Genomic DNA, 18,660 nt, shown 5'->3' with positions numbered 1-18,660 from the left:
GACATTTCCCATGAGCTCGCTAGATTTCTAGCAGGATCTACAGGTAACAAAATGCTTTAAATTGTCTATATAATGTCTATGATTGTGAGCTCTTTGGGGCAGGATCTGATGTCGTTGCTTTCTGTCATTTCCAAACCAAATGTAATGTACAGCGCTGCATTATATGTGGGCCCTATATAAATAAAGTTTTCATTATTAGTAGTAAATATATAATATAAGTAAATAAAAATAAATAGAATAAAATATTTAAAATTTATGTAATGAAAAAAGACACAATAATATTATTATTGATAATAATAATAATGTATTGATAAATCTATTATGATGTAGGGTTGGCTGACTATCGGTGATGAAATGGTTAATGATTTCCCTGGAGGAGTCACATTGTATCCATTATAGATGACATGAACCAATCAGAGCTGTCTGTCATCACCAGGGGGCGTGACCAGCCAGTCTGTTTACTGTTGCTGTGGAGACCAGAGCCTGGCTGTTGCCTGGAGACCAGCAAGCTGCTGTAGTGCAGGGAGGAGAAGCTGAGTTCTAGGAGACATAAGAGATCCCCCAATACCATGTCCTCCCACCCCGTCCATGGGCTGCCATTCCTGCCAGGGAACACCTACCGGGACCCCACGGTAAGTCACAGCAATGTACAAACACAACCGGTCCTCTTCCATGTCTAATCTTTTCGTGTCCAGTGATTAGTGTGAATGAGACACTTTTAACCCTAACACCAGCACTAACCCTGCCTTTAACCCCATCACTACCCCCTTCTATAACCCTAACACTAACCCCACCTGTAACCCTAACACTAACCCCACCTGTGACCCCAATACTAACCCATCCTATAACCCTAACACTACCCCTTCTATAACCCCAACACTGCCCCTCCTATAACCCTAACACCAACCCCACCTGTAACCCCAACACTGCCCTTCCTATAACCCTTACACTGCCCCTTCTATAACCCCAACACTACCCCTCCTATAACCCTAACACCAACCTCACCTGTAACCCTAACATTACCCCTCCTAGTACCTTAACACCAGCACTAACTCTGCCGTAACCCCACACTGCCCTTCCTCTAACCCTAACACTAACCCCGCCTGTGACTCCAACACTACCCCTTCTATAACCCTAACACACTAACACTTCCTTCACCTCACACACACTAACCTTCCCTGTACCCAACACTAATCCCTCTGTAACCCTAACTAAACTTATCTCTAACTTTAACAGCAACCTCACTTGTAAGCCTAAGACCAACACTAACCCTTCCTTTACCTCACTCACACTACCCCTCTTATAACCCCAACACTACCCCTCTTATAACCCTAACACTAAACACTCCTATAACTAACTAACCCTGCTTGTAACACTAACACTAACCCTTCCTTTACCTCACACACTAATCCTGCCTGTAACGCTAACATTAACACCATCTGTAAGCTTAACACTAAACACAATACTAACCCTCCCCTTAAGCTTAACACTAACCCTACCTGTAACTCTAACACTAATGCCTCTCTGTAACCCTAATACTACCCATTCTTCTAACTCTAACCTTCCCTGTATTTACAACACTATACTTACCTCTAACATTAATTCTGCCTGTAAACCTAACACTATTCCTCTCTGTAACCCTAACACCAACCCTTCCTATAACTTTAGCCCCATCTGTAACCCTAACACTAATTCTCCTGTAACACTAACCCAAACCCTTCTTGTAATCCTAATGTTAACTCTCTTTGTAACCCTCACACTAACTTCTCTCTGTAACCCCACCACTAATCCCATCTGTCAGACTTACACTAAGACTTCCTGTTACCCTAACACCAACCCTCCTGTAATCCTAACACCAACCCTCCTTTAACCCTAGCACCAACCCTCTATGTAACCCTAACACTAACTCTCCTTTAACCCTAACACTAACCCTCCTGTAACCCTAACACTAACCCTCCTGTAACCTTAACACTAACTCTCCTTTAACCCTAACACTAACTCTCCTTTAACCCTAACACCAACCCTCCATGTAACCCTAACACTAACCCTCCTGTAACCCTAACACTAACCCTCCTGTAACCAGTGTTTTGTAGTTCACAGGGAGCATTGACATTTCCCATGAGCTCGCTAGATTTCTAGCAGGATCTACAGGTAACAAAATGCTTTAAATTGTCTACATAATGTCTATGATTGTGAGCTCTTTGGGGCAGGATCTGATGTCGTTGGTATCTGTCATTTCCAAACCAAATGTAATGTACAGCGCTGCATTATATGTGGGCGCTATATAAATAAAGTTTTCAATATTAGTAGTAAATATAATATATAAATAAATAAATATAAATAGAATAAAAAATAAAATTTATGTAATGAAAAAAAAACATGATAATAATGATAATAATGTTTTGTGTTGTTAAATCCATTATGATTCCATGTAGGGTTGGCTGACTATCGGTGATGAAATGGTTAATGATTTCCCTGGAGGAGTTACATTGTATCCATTATAGATTACATGAACCAATCAGATCTGTCTGTCATCACCAGGGGGCGTGTCCAGCCAGTCTGTTTACTGTTGCTGTGGAGACCAGAGCCTGGCTGTTGCCTGGAGACGCAGCAAGCTGCTGTAGTGCAGGGAGGAGAAGCTGAGTTCTAGGCGACATAAGAGATCCCCCAATACCATGTCCTCCCACCCCGTCCATGGGCTGCCATTCCTGCCAGGAAACACCTACCGGGACCCCACGGTAAGTCACAGCAATGTACAAACACAACCGGTCCTCTTCCATGTCTCATCTTTTCCTGTCCTGTGATTGGTGGGAATGGGGGAGAGATGTGTGAAATCCCATCATATACATGTTATATCCATGGCTGAACCCTGTACTTAATACTATGTGCCCTGTGTACTGCATTCACCTTCCTGCCCAATCCTTAACATTCACCCTAATATTCACTGCACTGATAACACTAACCCTCCTGGACAGTCCAGTGGCCCTTCCCAAGGAATTGTTATTCTGTGCAGTCAGCTTTGTGATTTACATGTAATTCCTCTTCCTGATTTAGCAATCCAGCTTCCTGTGTCACCTCCAACTCCAGCCTCCCAATTGGTCAGTGTATCAGCATCATAACATCATAATTTTGTTATTTTCCGTGTTTCAGAAATCAGTATTCCACCGCTCTCAGACGCTAAAATATCGGAATGGATATAGCCGGCCAGTGCTCCCGACGGTGGGAATCGGACGTGAGCCAATCACAGTGAACCAGTTGTCACAGGCTGAACTGGATGAGCTGGCCAATAAGAGACCAACGCTGACCTATGGCCAAGCCAAGCCAGCCCCGCCCTCCACCTTCATCCCCGTACACGTGGCATTTGACAAGAAGGTTAGAAATTTGCCAATCGTTGGAAAAGCTTTTTATCCTCTTGAATATTTGTAAAATAATTGCCCTATGTATGAATTTTTTCATCATGTGGGGCAACCACGGACCAAATCCACCAAACCCCTACTATCCAACTAATGAGATCATGGGCCAGGGGGGTTCTGGTGACTGTTCATCAGCACCAATGAAGGATGTAAAAGTCAATCTGGTACTATAATGAATCTCCAATGCATGGCTCATAGCAGCTTTTTCTCAATGGTTTTACCCCTGAGGAACCCTTGGAATAGTTTTCAGGTCTCGGGAACCCCTTCCAAAACCATTGATGGTCAATGGGAAAAAAAGTTCATAAATTGGTGGCCAATGGCAAGAATGACCTCCTACAGTCATGCAGCTGGGTCTACTATGTGGTGTTGACACCAGAACCATACAGGCATCTGAAGGAATCCTGGGGGTCAATGGAACCAAAGTTGAGAATAGATGTCATATAGAGTTGATAGCTGGGCTCTTCCCACCACTACTATAGCCAGCTTGGTTATTGCACTACGGGGTAGGCCCTAACACTGCAGGGAAGTATAGCATATTAGAGTGCCTTGAGATTGGGGTAATCCTCTTTTAATCATTGACATCTAAAATTTAAAAGAAATATATTTCTTTTATATGTAAAAGAAATATATTTGAAATGAAGAGACCATTGATGATAGAGCAGTGTAAAAATGGTCAGCGGCAGGAGCATTTTAACAGAAAAATTAGGCACAAATTCTATTGGGTTCTATTTCTAAAACAGGGCATCTGACATTCCCTCAAACATTCCCTGGTGGGAATCAGTTACTGCTTTTGAAACACATGTTTCTGTAAGATTCCCCTGAGGGAATGTTTGAAGGAATGTCTGATTCACTGTGGTATAAATAGAGCCCATAGAGTCATGAGCACAGGTTTGGACTTTACTACAGCAATTAGGCTCAGGCAGAGATATGGCAGTGTAAAACTAGCCAGTGGCGGGACAGTTTTAATTAGGAATAACAGGCCTAACATTTATTGTTTCCATGGTTAGAGAAGGATGGGGTGAATGTGAGTAATATAACATGTTAAGAAAAAGTCAACAACTCAACAACTAAAAACACCCAAATACCCCATAGCACAAAATGTTAGCTATGGACAAGGCATCAGGGAAAAGTACCAGCTGACCTTGAAAAAACAAGAAATGAAAGACAAGTAAGCCTCTATTATCAGAAATACAAAGGGAGTAAAATAGATAATTGATCAAAGAGCTTGCAATCAAAATTAAAGTATTTTCCTAACCAGGGGTGGACATAGGGAGGTGCAAAGTATACCACTGCACAAGGGTCCTGGACCCTCTGCAGCCACTGCTATATTTTCTCATCCCACTGTATATGAGAGTGACAACTCTGCTCTGGAGCAGTGCAGCATCGTTGTCACATCATAACAGGAAGTAGCATTAGGTGATATTCAGTGGCAGCATCAACTGATGTTTGTAGGAGTTTGCAAAGGGACTGAATGAAAACTGGAAGTGGAGATTTGCCAAGTGGGATAATTCACTTTATTTTCTTTGCAGGTGTTAAAATTTGATGCCTACTTCCAGGAGACCGTCCCCATCTCCCAGGATGAACATTACAGGGTGCGCAGAGTATGTGTGTACTACTACCTAGAAGATGACAGCATGTCCGTGGTGGAGCCCCCAGTGGAGAACTCTGGTATACCTCAGGGAACTTTCATCAAACGACAGAGACACCCCAAGAATGACAACGGGGATCCTTACCACTGGAAGGACCTCAAAGTGGGCATCAATGTCACATTCTATGGAAGGACGTTCAGTATCATCAGCTGCGACCAATGCACAAAGGTACAGGGGAAAATAGAGGGGAATAAATCACAATACCGCCCAAATTTGGGTAAAAACCCCATGGGCTGCTGCAGAAGGTAGCCAAAGTCTCCACTCATCTAATCAAGCGAAAATAAAGAAAGGGAAATTTATTATGGGATGGAACTCATTGTTCATGGTGAGATTAGGAAATTTGTGCTGCCTGCAAGAGCCAATTAGGTTGTGTAATTTCTTTTCCCAATGCAGCATGGGAAAGTGATATGGGCAACAGGATGACCTACGTTCTTTATCACCACCTGAACAATCTTAGGGGTCTTCTTATAAATTATTCACCTGTCAATTTAGTTGGGATTCATACATGGAGAAGGAACTTACTTGCTAATTGTCCACTAGGTGGCAGAATGAGTTTTAGCTTTAGCATGCATCGAAGACAGCACTGAATGCATCCAAATGAAACAATGGTGAGCAAAGTGTGAAAATAAGAAAAGAGGGTCCTCTGTACCCCTTTAAGCTCAAAGTGGTTTGACAAATAGGAAAGAGAGAGCTGTTAAAAATTTGGAATTCCGCTCTGTGCCAGTTTTTGCCAAATGTAATAGGCCAAGTGGCAGTTCTGTACACATACATGGTAGAGGGTGTCCTTGGTGTTGTGTTATTAAAAAGTGATACCTAAAAAGGTAATATGGGGCTCATTTATATTGTTATCAGCTCCCTGTTATGTACAGGGGTGCCATGCCCTTTGCTAGAAAGGTGAGGTGACCTCACCTTTCTTTTCTGGAGGTAAGCAATGTGCGTTGGTCACCATCTCCCTCTATGTGATTGGACAATGAGAGAAAAGCAGCTCACTGATAAGTTGGTCAACTCTCTTATCCTTCCACCATGCAATGCACCAAAGCTCTGATTTACTGCCGCGTTGGAGGAGGCTAATATCATAGGAGTGTTGGTTCTATATAAATACATATTTTATTATTTCTAATGCATACACATCATATCTGCCTGGTGTACACATTGACATGTTTCTTGCTACTTCCCCTTTACAGGATTTCCTGGAAAGTGAAGGTATTGAAGTGAACCCCACAGAAGCAATCCCTACCGATCTTTACACCGAGCTCCGCAAAGAGCCCCATCGCACCTACACTACCCCATCTGATTTTGACAAACTCAAGCAGTTCCTAACTATGGACCGCAAGGTATATCCTGAATGATTGCCTATTGTTCTTTTATCATATCTATTATCTATAATCTATTTATTTTTATTTATTATATAATAAATGTAACTTTTTTAAATGAAAAAAAAAAATGTGAGCTGATCCACTCATCTCTTTTTGGTGGCCTGGGTACATCATACCGTATATGAAAGACAGAGAAATAAAATTTGGTCTCCCCCTAGTGACTGCAACTGGAATAACACAGTGATAGCTCAGCTCACAATAGTCCCTCTTCTGGTGGGACTACTATCCCTCTAATGTAATCAATTCCCTCTGTCCTTCTTGCCTTCTTAATTGTCCCCTTTTTGGTGTGATGTACAAACTAATACAAATGTGGTTGGGGTGGAAGGTCATTTCAGAAAGTTAGGATATTTGGTGATTGGCTGATAAAAAGGCCAAATCCTGTGTACACAGGCTCTTGAATATTCTTTACCTTGAAAGGTGCTGCGGTTCTTCTCTCTATGGGATGACTCGGAGAGCATGTTTGGGGAGGCGCGGCCGGTCATTATACATTACTACCTGGTGGATGACACGGTGGAGGTCCGTGAGGTTCATGAAAGGAATGATGGGAGAGATCCCTTCCCTGTGCTGATGAAGAGGCAGCGCCTACCGAAATCCGTCAAAGATTTAAAAGGTGAGACAAAGTTCAGGCCCCATAACAGCAATTTATTGTCAGACAGAATCCTGACCTCACAGCACCCATTTCTTCTCATTGTTCTCCTGACGAATGGTTCCATCATTGTTCAGGCATCATCCAGGGTCCATCTAGGTCCTAGCCCAGAATTCTCACCATTTGTACCCCCGAGGAACCCTTGTAATAGTTTTCAGGTTCTCAGGAAAACCTTGCTTAATTGGATCTCATCAACCCATGGTCAATGTTCGGTAAATTGAAGGATTTATTCAAGGTTTCTCAGAAGAAACTAGTTGAGAAACATTGACCAAGGCTGGTATGGTGGCTCAACGATGACAAAGTCATGTAGATCCTGGTAGCAGTCCATGGACTGCAGCCACAGAAGGGCTTTTTATTTGTAGAAAATGAGGATTCTCTATTGGCTATCTGTTAGGTGACAATCTTCCCTCTGACCACCCTACTAATATACTGTGAGCTGTGGATATAGGAATTATAGAAGTGCTTCCCTAAGATCTGGATCCTATTTCTAGGGTACGCAATATAAAACGTCGGGAAAGGTGACTCTCTACAGTCCCTAAAAGAAGCCTTTCTCCAGTCTCTCTCTTTGTATTGTATTCTGTTTCTATTGGGAAGATTTTCTATCTACCCATGAGGTCAGTAAATGATACGGTAGTTCAATGTGGGCCCCGACAATGGTGAAAAGACATCTTCATTAGATCTAGAAAGGGTTGGAACATGATAATTTTGACAATCACTTACCGTATTTCTTTTATGGGAGTCACAGGGACAAGATGTGAGGGGAAATCTCATATACTCAAATATAAACCTGACAATGTATTGTGAGTTTTTTTTTTTACTTGTACTCCTTCTTACAAAAATAAAAGGTTTTTGCCTGTTGAGTTTTTAAGTTAGCCTTAGTAGTATACATAACATTTTCTGGGTTTTCATTAATAATAGGTGAATCTGCCCAGCTCCAATCCATTCTTAGTTCAATAAACGTTACCCACTTGTCTCCGATCGTACACAAGCCAATGATTAGCTTGCCAAATGCTGGGTTACCAATGTGATTATCAGATGTGCGCTTATTGTTGGGGTACACAGCGGGCAGCATTCCCATTGGGTCAAATTATTTTATTCCTCTGGTTAGTAATATCTCATTCCACCCATACAGATACCTTCCCCAAATGTGTCCTGGAGATGTCAGATCAGGAAGTGACCGAGTGGTACTCACCCCGAGATTTCAAGGTGGGAAGTCACATCATAATTCTAGGACGCAAGTTCTTCCTGTATGACTGAGATGCTTACACGAGAGAGTTCTACCGGGGGAACCTGGGGGTCCAGGACCTGACAGCTGTCACCTTTGAGAAGAGGGTGAATGAAGATGTGAAACAGGTATGAATAAAGTGGGAGCAGTCTCTTAAAAGATCTAATGCAGGGAAGGATTACAAGTATCTTCCCACACTATACACCCCTATGTGCCTATAGGAGGCTCTTTGGCAATACAGTGTATGACTATCAGTCCCTATAGGGAACATTTCATGTTTTAGTAAAAAAATCTACTCTTTGGACTGGCTTTTAGCATTATCCTATGTTTGTGATGCCCATTGTGGAAGAATTGATTGCTATAGAGGCTTTTATACAGCAATCTCTAGCAGTCTCATGTAACATACTAAATCTCCAGTCTCCAACAACTCACAAAGCACATTCACAGTCCTGCAAATCTCCTGTTGATTTCTATAGCCTCTGATTAATTTTTTGTAGCATCCCATTCAGTAAATACAATGCTCAACCCAGAATGTTTTTAAGAAAAAATTGTAGGTGGCAGCCCCCTGTATTGTGACCCAACTTATCAGTAACCAAAAAACAGCGAGCCGGGGAGAACCCTGAAATATCATGTGCGGTCCCCTTTTTTAATATCGGGCGCTGCACCTGAGGCCCTCTATATCTAGTAAGTTGATCACCACTGATATAGACGCTTTGGATGAAGCTTCTCCATATGTAGACAATGTAGATATAAATTCCTCATTTATTTATTTGATCCACAAATAGAGCATTTATATTACCATAATAATTCAGAATATATCCTTCCTGGAATTACCATTGTTTCCCTGTAGTGGTTATATGGTATGAAGGTTCTTCCATCTCGCCCAGTGCTCTGTTATGTATATTCTTCTTCCTCTGTGTCACCAGGAGATCCCACCATACAATGGATTCGGCCTGCTGGAAGACTCTCTTCAGAACTGTCTGACTCTGATTCCCAAACCACCCAAGAAAGACGTGATTAAAATGTTAGAGAACGACCACAAAGTCCTGAGATATGAAGCCAGCCTGGTAAGGAAACATTAGTGAACAGATGTAAATGAATGATGACACCCCAGAGACCACACACATCACATCATGCATAGTGCTCACCTCGGCCATGTCTAGACATAAAGCCTGATAGAAGTCTTCATATTTCCTCCCCAGGACTCAATGAACCCTGAAGATAAAGGAAGACGTTTCATCTTGTCTTACTTCCTCTCGGATGATATGATCAGCATCTTCGAGCCTCAGATTCGCAATTCTGGGATTATCGGAGGAAAATTTCTGGAAAGAACCAGAGTGCCCAAACCAGGTTCGTCTATGGATAACCCCAACTACTACGGGCCAGCAGACTTCAAAATCGGCGCTACTGTGGAAGGTTTGTTTCTTACTTATGGCAGTCAGTGGGGTTTTCCTGTTTTATGAATTTATCTAATTTATTTCTTGAACCCTAGGTTGTCACACCTATTTACTGTAAAGTAGATTTCATGTTTCCATTATTTGTGGTGGGCGAGTAGCTTACATTAAAAATGTACATTAAAAATAGTGTTCCCCAAACCTGAGGCCAAGTCCCAGCATCAGCCTATGTTTGGTAGAAAACCACACAGGTAATCTGGGACACCAAATATCCCATCCGTGTATATGGGAGGTTACCTGAAAAACATTCATTGTTAGTGGGACAAGTTTGGGAAAAGCGGATTTAAAAGATAATTGCACTTTTTTTTTTTCAAATATCTTTATTAGGTTTTACATGAAAGTATTTGTCAAAAGAAACAAACACATGCCCATAGTGTAATTAATGAAGGTGGCATAACAAAATTAAGATCATAACAAAATGAAGATTTGGTGTTGAATACGGGCAACGTTGGTTCAGAGGTCAGCACTCCGGCCTTTGCAGCGCTAGGTCCCAGGTTTGAACGCCTGCCAGGGCACTATCTGCATGGAGTTTGCAGGTTGCATGGAGTTTGTTTGTGTGGGTTTCCTCCCACTTTCCAAATACATGCAGTTAGGTTAATTGTCGTCTTCCCAAAATTGAGCTTAGACTGTATTAATGACATATGACTTTGGTAGGGACATTACATTGTGAGGGACAGATGTTGACATGACTATGGACTTTGCACAGCACTGCGTAATATGTCAGCGCTATATAAATACTGTAATATAATAATAATAAGTAACAAAAATCACTCACTTGAGGTTTGGCATACAAATAAAAAATCAGGAGAGGGAACTAAATGAGGGGGGGTTGTCGAGGCAAGACATAGACAAGGATGGGCCAAACAACAGAAAACGGGGCAGGTTGGGGAAAGTGGAAATGGCTTCCTAAAGTTCAAACTGTTAACAAACACTGATTAAAGGAAGATGATAGTGATAGGAACTTATCTACCTAAGGTGACCAGATGGAAGAGAACCTAGACAGCGTTGGGGAGTTGAGCATTTCATTTTTCTTGCATGAAAGTCCAAGGTAATCTTTTAACTTGGGAGAAGCTTATATAATGTGAGTGCACTGAACTGTTTCACCTGGTTCAAGGAGGGCTATCATATGATCCCTAGGGACTGATCTTGGTAACAAGGGGCGCTATGAGGCGGTAAACCTTTTTTAGGCATTTCCACCATATGTGTGAGAATGAGCCAGGATGATGGCACCCAGGGAAACACAATGGGGAGCAATCTGAAGAGATTATGGTAGGATTGGTAGGAACCAGTTACCACCTGGACAGCAATTGCTAGTTTGTTTCTTGAGTGCTAAATTACACAATGAAGGAGGCCAGAAACATTTACTCTGCATGTCTGCCCTCCAGACCAGCAAGAAACTGGCAAAAGTCAGGTGTTGTGTTTTAGGTGATCACAGCCATCACCTGATCCTGGTCTATAGACTCCCATTGTAGTGAACAACATATAAATAGTTGACACCAGTTACCAGTGGAGATCATAAAGTGGTAGCATTCAACCCATAGGAAGTCTCATGTAAGGCTGCCAACATAGGAAAAGGTCTCACATATACAATGAATGGAATGCATTCTATGCAGAGATATTCAACGTGAGATTGTCAGAGGCTGTGAACATTCTTTGAGTGTTGTTGGAGACTGAGGACATGCTACAGAGAACACATTACATGAGACTGATAGAGATCACTGCTATTACAGAGCAATGCTTCCTATTGTGTGCTCCCTACAATCCTATCACAGAGCAATGCTTCCTATTGTGTGCTCCCTACAATCCCATCACAGAGCAATGCTTCCTATTGTGTGCTCCCTACAATCCTATCACAGAGCAATGCTTCCTATTGTGTGCTCCCTACAATCCCATCACAAAGCAATGTTGTGTGCTCCCTACAATCCCATCACAGAGCAATGCTTCCTATTGTGTGCTCCCTACAATCCTATCACAGAGCAATGCTTCCAGTTGTGTTCTCCCTACAATCCCATCACAGAGCAATGCTTCCAGTTGTGTTCTCCCTACAATCCCATCACAGAGCAATGCTTCCAGTTGTGTTCTCCCTATCCCAATCCTGCCACACTCACCGCCTTCAGCAAATTCTATACCACAACAATGTCTGCAGGGGCTGATCTCATTACCTTAACATCCGCTAAGTTCATAGATGAGAGAAAATAAATATTTTATTATTATTATTATTATTATTATTAATAAACAGGATTTATATAGCGCCAACAAATTATGCAGCGCTGTACAATAAATAGGGGTTACAAATGACAGATACAGACAGTGAAACAGGAGGAGGAGAGGACCCTGCCCCGAACAGCTTACAATTTGGGAGGTGGGAGGGCGCATGAAACAAATTTTCTGCCGTTACTTTACTTCCGTACACTGTTTGTATTTAAGTATCAACTTGATTGCTATCAGAATTTGTCCTGCTATGTTTTAGATTTGCATAGCTTTGATAATATTGTGTCATCACTCTTCTTGTCATAGGAGTAGGTAGGGCAGTAAGACGGGTGAATAGGTGGTGGGAATATGGACATGATAATACTTCACAGGTGAACAAGCTGGTATATATATTATCTTTTCCTGCTAAAGAACCATTAAACCTCCCTATTTGCTCTCAGCTAGACTATAATTGGGTGAAAGTGATTAATGGGCTTTTCATCATATTTCCTCTTTTTCTCAGTTTTTGGCCACAGATTCATCATCACAAATGCCGATGAATATGTTGTAAATTACCTAAGGGCTCACAAAGATCAGTTTCCTATCGAAGTGCTGAATTCACTGGAGAGTCACTTACAATATCACCCACAAGAGGGGGAGCGAGTACAAAGGTAAGAGAACTGTGACTGCACTGCCATTCTAATGACTATATCAATATTCTATTACACCATATATACAACTCATGGAAAACTGCACAAAGCACATTGAACGTTAGTTGCATTTCTGGAGATAGTGTACAATATTCCTAACAAAATGTGTAGTGAAAAAAAAACTTCATGCTACCATTGCTTAGATCTACTATGTAGAATACTTATTGTCTGTCTAGTGTTATAATACAGAGCCACAAAAAGTGGAGTTATTTTCTCTGACAAGTCCAGACACGTTGCTGCAGGTTTCCTTTATTCAGTCCCTTACAAAACATTCAAAGGATCCTTTCTAGGGCCAAATATCCAAGGAAAAGCCTCCACTTTATAGGGCTGGCACTTGGATCTTGTTAGGGGTGCAGCAAAACACTTGGTCCCCCCGGGATTTTATTACATCTGTTCCTCCCAGGATTCCGTCTGATCCAGGCTGTGACTGGAGAGGATCCAGGGCCGACGCTAAGCACCATCGAGCAGACGTGGCCTAAAAATGTAATCATTCCTAAGCTGTGAGTCACAGGGGCCGGATAAAATACCGCTAACACACAGCACCCGCACACAAGTTTGGCTTTTTAGAATACTGGGACTCATTTAACAAGATCTGTTCTTGGTGGCTGTGAAAAACAAAATTGTCTCCTTTTTATTCTTGGAGATGGAGAATTTGATTGGCTGCCCAACGGTACAAGATCAGTTCTCCCTCCAAAGTCCAGGAGGGGTTTGTAAGACAACCCTGACTGTAAGAATGTTTTATAGCCTCCTGGGTAGCATAAAGGTTCAATGCCATGACATTTTGTTATCCTAACACCAGTCTGTCTCTGTTCGCAGCCCTGGTCATCAGACGCCCAACTAACCAATCACCTGGGAGGAAATCCAACCAGTGACACCACACCATTCTAGCCCTACGGACAAGGACGAACGCTGCTGTGTTTTATTTTAATCAACTTTATTAGAACTGGTGCAGGATGACGCATTTTGCCTTCCATTGTGGATCATAGGGGTGCCCTATGATGAAGTTCTAATTCAGGGTGAAATGCGTCAGTCATGTTGAACAGGAGTGATGGTGTAAGTGAAGCCATGCAGCGATTCTTTTAAAGTTTACTGAAAATAAGAAAAAATAGTATGCAGTTTGGCCTTTTTTAATGATTAAAGGAAGGAGGCGAATGCCATAGAGAGGGCCTGGCACCCTCGCGTGTATTAAAGTCACCTTTGACATGGATTCTAACCTCAGATGTGGTGCACAACTGATATTTATTTTATGATTCTACTAAATAGGAAATAAAAACCTTTATTTTGTTCATTTTATCCCTTCGTATTCTTTTCAATATAGCACAGCTGTAACCACAGCAATGTACACACACTATGGGCCTGATTTATTAAAGCTTTCCAAGGCTTTCATCAGTGAAGCTGGGTGATCCAGGAAACCTGGAATGGATTTCTTAAGTCATTTATTATTTGTTAGCAAATGTTTTCAATCCTGGACCACATCTGTTCCAGGTTTTCTGGATCACCCAGCCTCACTGATGAAAGTGTATTCTCTCCAGCCTTGGAGAACTTTAATAAATCAGGCCCAATGCTGGGACACACTGCAAAGGAATATGGAACTGCAGCTTGAAGCAATTGGAAAATCTTGAACTTTCTCTCCAATAGTAATGGCCACCTGGTTGTTGGACCTTTTTTTTCAATGCATAATCATCTACCATAAGATGACCAGCCCCAGTCTCAGCACTCTATGTTTTAAGGCAGCACTCTGGTCTTTACAGCGCTGGGTCCCAGGTTTAAATCCCGGTCAGGACTCTATCTGCATGGAGTTTGTAGGTTCTCCATGTGTTTGAATGTATGTGAAAGACTGTATTAACATACATAAAGACATTAACATATGACTGATGTAGGGACATTAGATTGTGAGCCCCTATGAGGGGACAGCTAGTAACATCACTATGGACATTGTACAGCACTGCATAATATGTCAGTGCTATATAAATACTGTGCAACAATAATAATGAAGTGTGGTACAAATATTGATACCAATGGTTGCCATGATGATCCCCTATCTCTAGTACTTTCAATTACTGATCAGGAACAGCTATGCAGATGGAAAATGTTCTTTTTGTGAAAACATACACCCAAAAATGTGATGACCATGTTCTATGCATAGAGCAGGACACCCAAAGGAAGATGCAGAACATGTTGGTCTCCAAACTGACCTCAATCTTTTAGGAAGCCTCTGGGACCAGTGGTGGGAAATTCAGGTTGGTCCACACATCCAGAGCCAGTTATTATTATTACACAGTATTTATATAGCGCCAACATATTACGCAGCGCTGTACAAAGTCCATAGTCATGTCACTAAGGAGCTCACAATTTAATGTCCCTAACATAGTCATATGTCTTTATTACAGTCTAAGGTAAATTTTGTGGGGAAGCCAATTACCCTTACTACATGTTTTTGGAATGTGGAAAAAAAACAGGAGTACCCGGAGCCAAGCCACACAAACACAGGGAGATCGTACAAACTCCATGCAGATAGTGTCCTGGCCGAGATTGGAACCTGGACCCAGCGCTGCAACGGCCAGAGTGCTCACCACTGAGCCACCATGCTGCCAAACCTATGATAATGATAGATAAACCCTTCCACCCGATAATTACACCAAACAGGAAATCATCTCCACACACATCATGATGCTTCTACATCTTTTTATTTCATTTTTTTGGGAAAATATCTGTCAGTTTACAAAACAGATCTGCAATTTTATTTCAACAATCATTTGTATAAAATCCCCCCCCCCATGTCTGACAACAACATAGTAACATGATAGGAGAGATTAAGGCACTTACAAAAAAATATCTAAAGAGTACAAGATGGAGGCCAAACACTGACATTACAAGATTCCCTTGAGCTGGTTTGGTCCATTGTAGAAAGACGGTCCATGCACAGATTGAAGGGAAGCAAAGATAGACAAAGGCACATTGTGACATCCAAAATTAGTCGCTCCAGAAATCTTAGTAACAAAAAAAGTCGGCAAATTTGTCCAAAGCAGGATCAGAAAATCTAGAAATCCTGCACGGGAGCCAAGTCAGGTACGGCGTTTATAGGTGCTGGAATAAGAGTTCCTCCATATGTCCTGATACATAAAGGTAAACATGTCACCAAACTTGTCTCTGCCAGGGGAATACTGTAACCAGCTTATGTGAGCCATGGATCCAACCATCCCCCCTATTACAGGTCAGTATAAGTGACACCAAGGATCGTTTTGGCTATCTGTAAGGGTGACATTCTTCCCAATGGCCACCAATGTGCGAGGAATTCTTCCCACTGACCACCACACTAATACTGTGAGCTGCGGAAATAATAATTCTAGCCGGGGTTTATTGAAAACTTGAATTTTTTTTTCAAGGATTCCCCCATGTTAAAAAGGTCAACTGATAAAGTTGCTAGGAGCAGTGACAAATATTTAACTCAGTGCTGGTAGAGTTTATTGTATTTCAGTAAGAGATGACTCCGAGCACTGCTTGTGATCACATTCCTATCATCTGCCTGTATATGATACATAGCTAATATAGCTGCAATGGACCCCAGCTTAAAAAGGAATGGGCACCCGTGACTCTGTGGATCTCTATAGGACTCGAGCAGCAAGGTGCTCATTCTGAATAAGCAAAGCCCAAATAGGCCAAGAATGCAAAAGGTGAGCAAGCTGGATCTCTGGATTTGACTGCTGGAGTAAATAAAATCATGTAGGGAAATCAGATCAGTTTGAGAAGGACCAAAGCTTTTATAAGGGTTTGATTTATAATCATGGTTCAAACATATTCACACTAATGCATGGAGGAAACTTGGCTCTAGTGTTACGTGCTTCCATTTATTCCGAATGACACCAACACAGCTTGCCAACAGATGTACACTGCGCTGTCACAAATGCTGCGGATGTCTCTCCAGCTGTGCTGTGTTGTCAGCTTCTATACAAATGTTTTATATTCAGTTCAATAGAATCAGCAACAATCGCATAATACAATTTTGTAACTGAATGCCTCGTGTTTGCATTAATTGTCTTTGCACTTGTCATCAGTTGGAGATACTTCTGGGGCCCTTTTAGTGATGCATTTGTCTGGAAGCTGACCTTCTTTATGTGGGGTTTGCATTCCTATATACTTGTATGGCAAAGCAGAATGTGTCTGCAATGCTCCTTAATCATTTTGTTTTTGGAGCAAAAACTTCCACAATACACTACGACCATCTGAGGTACATTGGGGCATTTGGATACTAAAGTGACTTGATCCGCTTTACAAACCTCATTTAACAAGGCTTTTGTAATTAGACAAATGCTGCTGGTGGTATCAAAAACCCATCACAAACAATGACAATGCAACACAAAAAGACACTGCACACTGGATTTTAGGCATACTGGTCTTTGCAAGACTTCATTCATGAAGCTGTATTAATGCAAAGTACTATTATTTATATTAAACAGGATTTATATAGCGCCAACATATTACGCAGCACTGTACATTAAAGTACATATCTGTTCTTTATCCCTGCATGAACACCACCTTATGCTCACATCAGTGTCTGGCCTTGGTCTGAACACACCGGCTAGGGGGTGACAGTGCCCACCCCAGTACCCATGGCTGCAGCAGACATCAGAAGGTAGACCAAGGCTGAATGGCCATTATGGCAATTCATAGGAAATATTAGAAATTATTTTTCCAGCAACTAAGCACAGCAGCGAAGACCTAACTAAGCAAGAGCTAAATAAATGCTAACAACATGGTAATTATAGACACCATAAAGACCCCCTCCAGCCTTCTTAGAACTGACTGGTATAGCTTTCTGAAGATGAAAAACAAACTCCAGAAATATGACACGCACCTTGTCCCTGGGCTTGCAATGCCAATACCTATGTGGGGGAAGGATTGTGAGCGGCCCAATGTGAGCCATTGCTGAAATGGAATTTTCAGGGCACAATGGGGTGATTGGCAGCAGTAAGGGCAGATCGAGCAAGTCTGGTGCCATCTGATATGTGTACTTTACTTATACCATATTACATGTGCCCTATGTGCTATCGGGCACCAATACCCCCCAGTGACTCCTTGATGGTCTCAATAAACTAAAGCAAATGAACCATTCATACTAAATTTACCTCTACATAACTTTGCTGGGTGGCCAGATCCGAGGGAAAATCAAAAGCTTAATCAGTCCTGAGAGACTGGCACAAAATGGCATTGCATAATAAACGAATTATTGGTTCTCACATACAATATTGCGATTGTAAGTAATACAGCGCCCTGTACAATATTGGAATTGGGAATGATACTGGTGCAATGAACAACAGAAAAATTGGGATTCATGGTGGTACCAAAACGAATACTAGGTATTAGTGGTGCCCTAGGATTTATTGAGCGTGTGAAAATGTCTCCACCTTTACCATTGGCACTTATTTTAAAAATCTCCAGCAGGGTAAGAGGTAAGTTGCAATAACCATATAGTTTACGGAGGTCTATAAATGCCGTATGCATGGAGAAAGTTTATAATAAAATGGGCTTGTTGGAATCCAAAGCGGGGTGAGGACACTCAGGGTAAAAAAAGATTTTGCACACACGTACCTGACAGGGACACCAAGGCACCATATAAAAATTTTTAAGAAGAAAAAAAACATGGGCTAAGGTTAGAAGTTCATTGTGGCGAGGAAGACACTGGAGAGATCCAAGGACGTCCCAACTCCTTTAGTATTACATTTTTCATCACATCCAGAATACCAGCAGATGAAGAATCCCGGCCACAGCTGATGGGTTTCCAGGTCCCAAACCATCCTCCTGTAACTTAAAAGCCTCCGTGAACAAGCAGAGACATAGGAAGCACATGAGCAGAACTTTATCTGGAGATGAACAAAGCAAAGGTGGCCAAACACACATTTCCTTGGCATAAGGGCACTGATTTGTTCATTCTCCGTGCCTCTAGAGACTTTTCAGCCAAATATAAGGCTAAGCTTTCCCATAATGATTTAGTTTTGG

General features: G+C 41.8%; 1 protein-coding gene across 1 annotated transcript; it reads left to right on the top strand.

Annotated features, from left to right (window-relative positions):
- The first annotated feature begins 2,495 nt into the window (after positions 1 to 2,495).
- EFHC1 (EF-hand domain containing 1) lies at positions 2,496 to 13,956 on the top strand. The gene is given in 10 exon segments (XM_072407361.1): positions 2,496 to 2,738; positions 3,151 to 3,372; positions 4,943 to 5,230; positions 6,247 to 6,396; positions 6,856 to 7,048; positions 8,217 to 8,437; positions 9,236 to 9,376; positions 9,512 to 9,725; positions 12,477 to 12,624; positions 13,480 to 13,956. Coding segments are annotated over 10 exon segments (1,665 nt in total). The 5' UTR covers positions 2,496 to 2,675; the 3' UTR covers positions 13,505 to 13,956.
- Positions 13,957 to 18,660: the final 4,704 nt, after the last annotated feature.

The sequence above is a fragment of the Pyxicephalus adspersus genome, chromosome 4 (genome assembly GCF_032062135.1).
Source record: "Pyxicephalus adspersus chromosome 4, UCB_Pads_2.0, whole genome shotgun sequence".
In the NCBI taxonomy this organism is placed as follows: Eukaryota; Metazoa; Chordata; class Amphibia; order Anura; family Pyxicephalidae; genus Pyxicephalus; species Pyxicephalus adspersus.
Note: the sequence above shows the minus strand (reverse complement) of the source record. Positions and strands in the feature narration are given on the sequence as shown.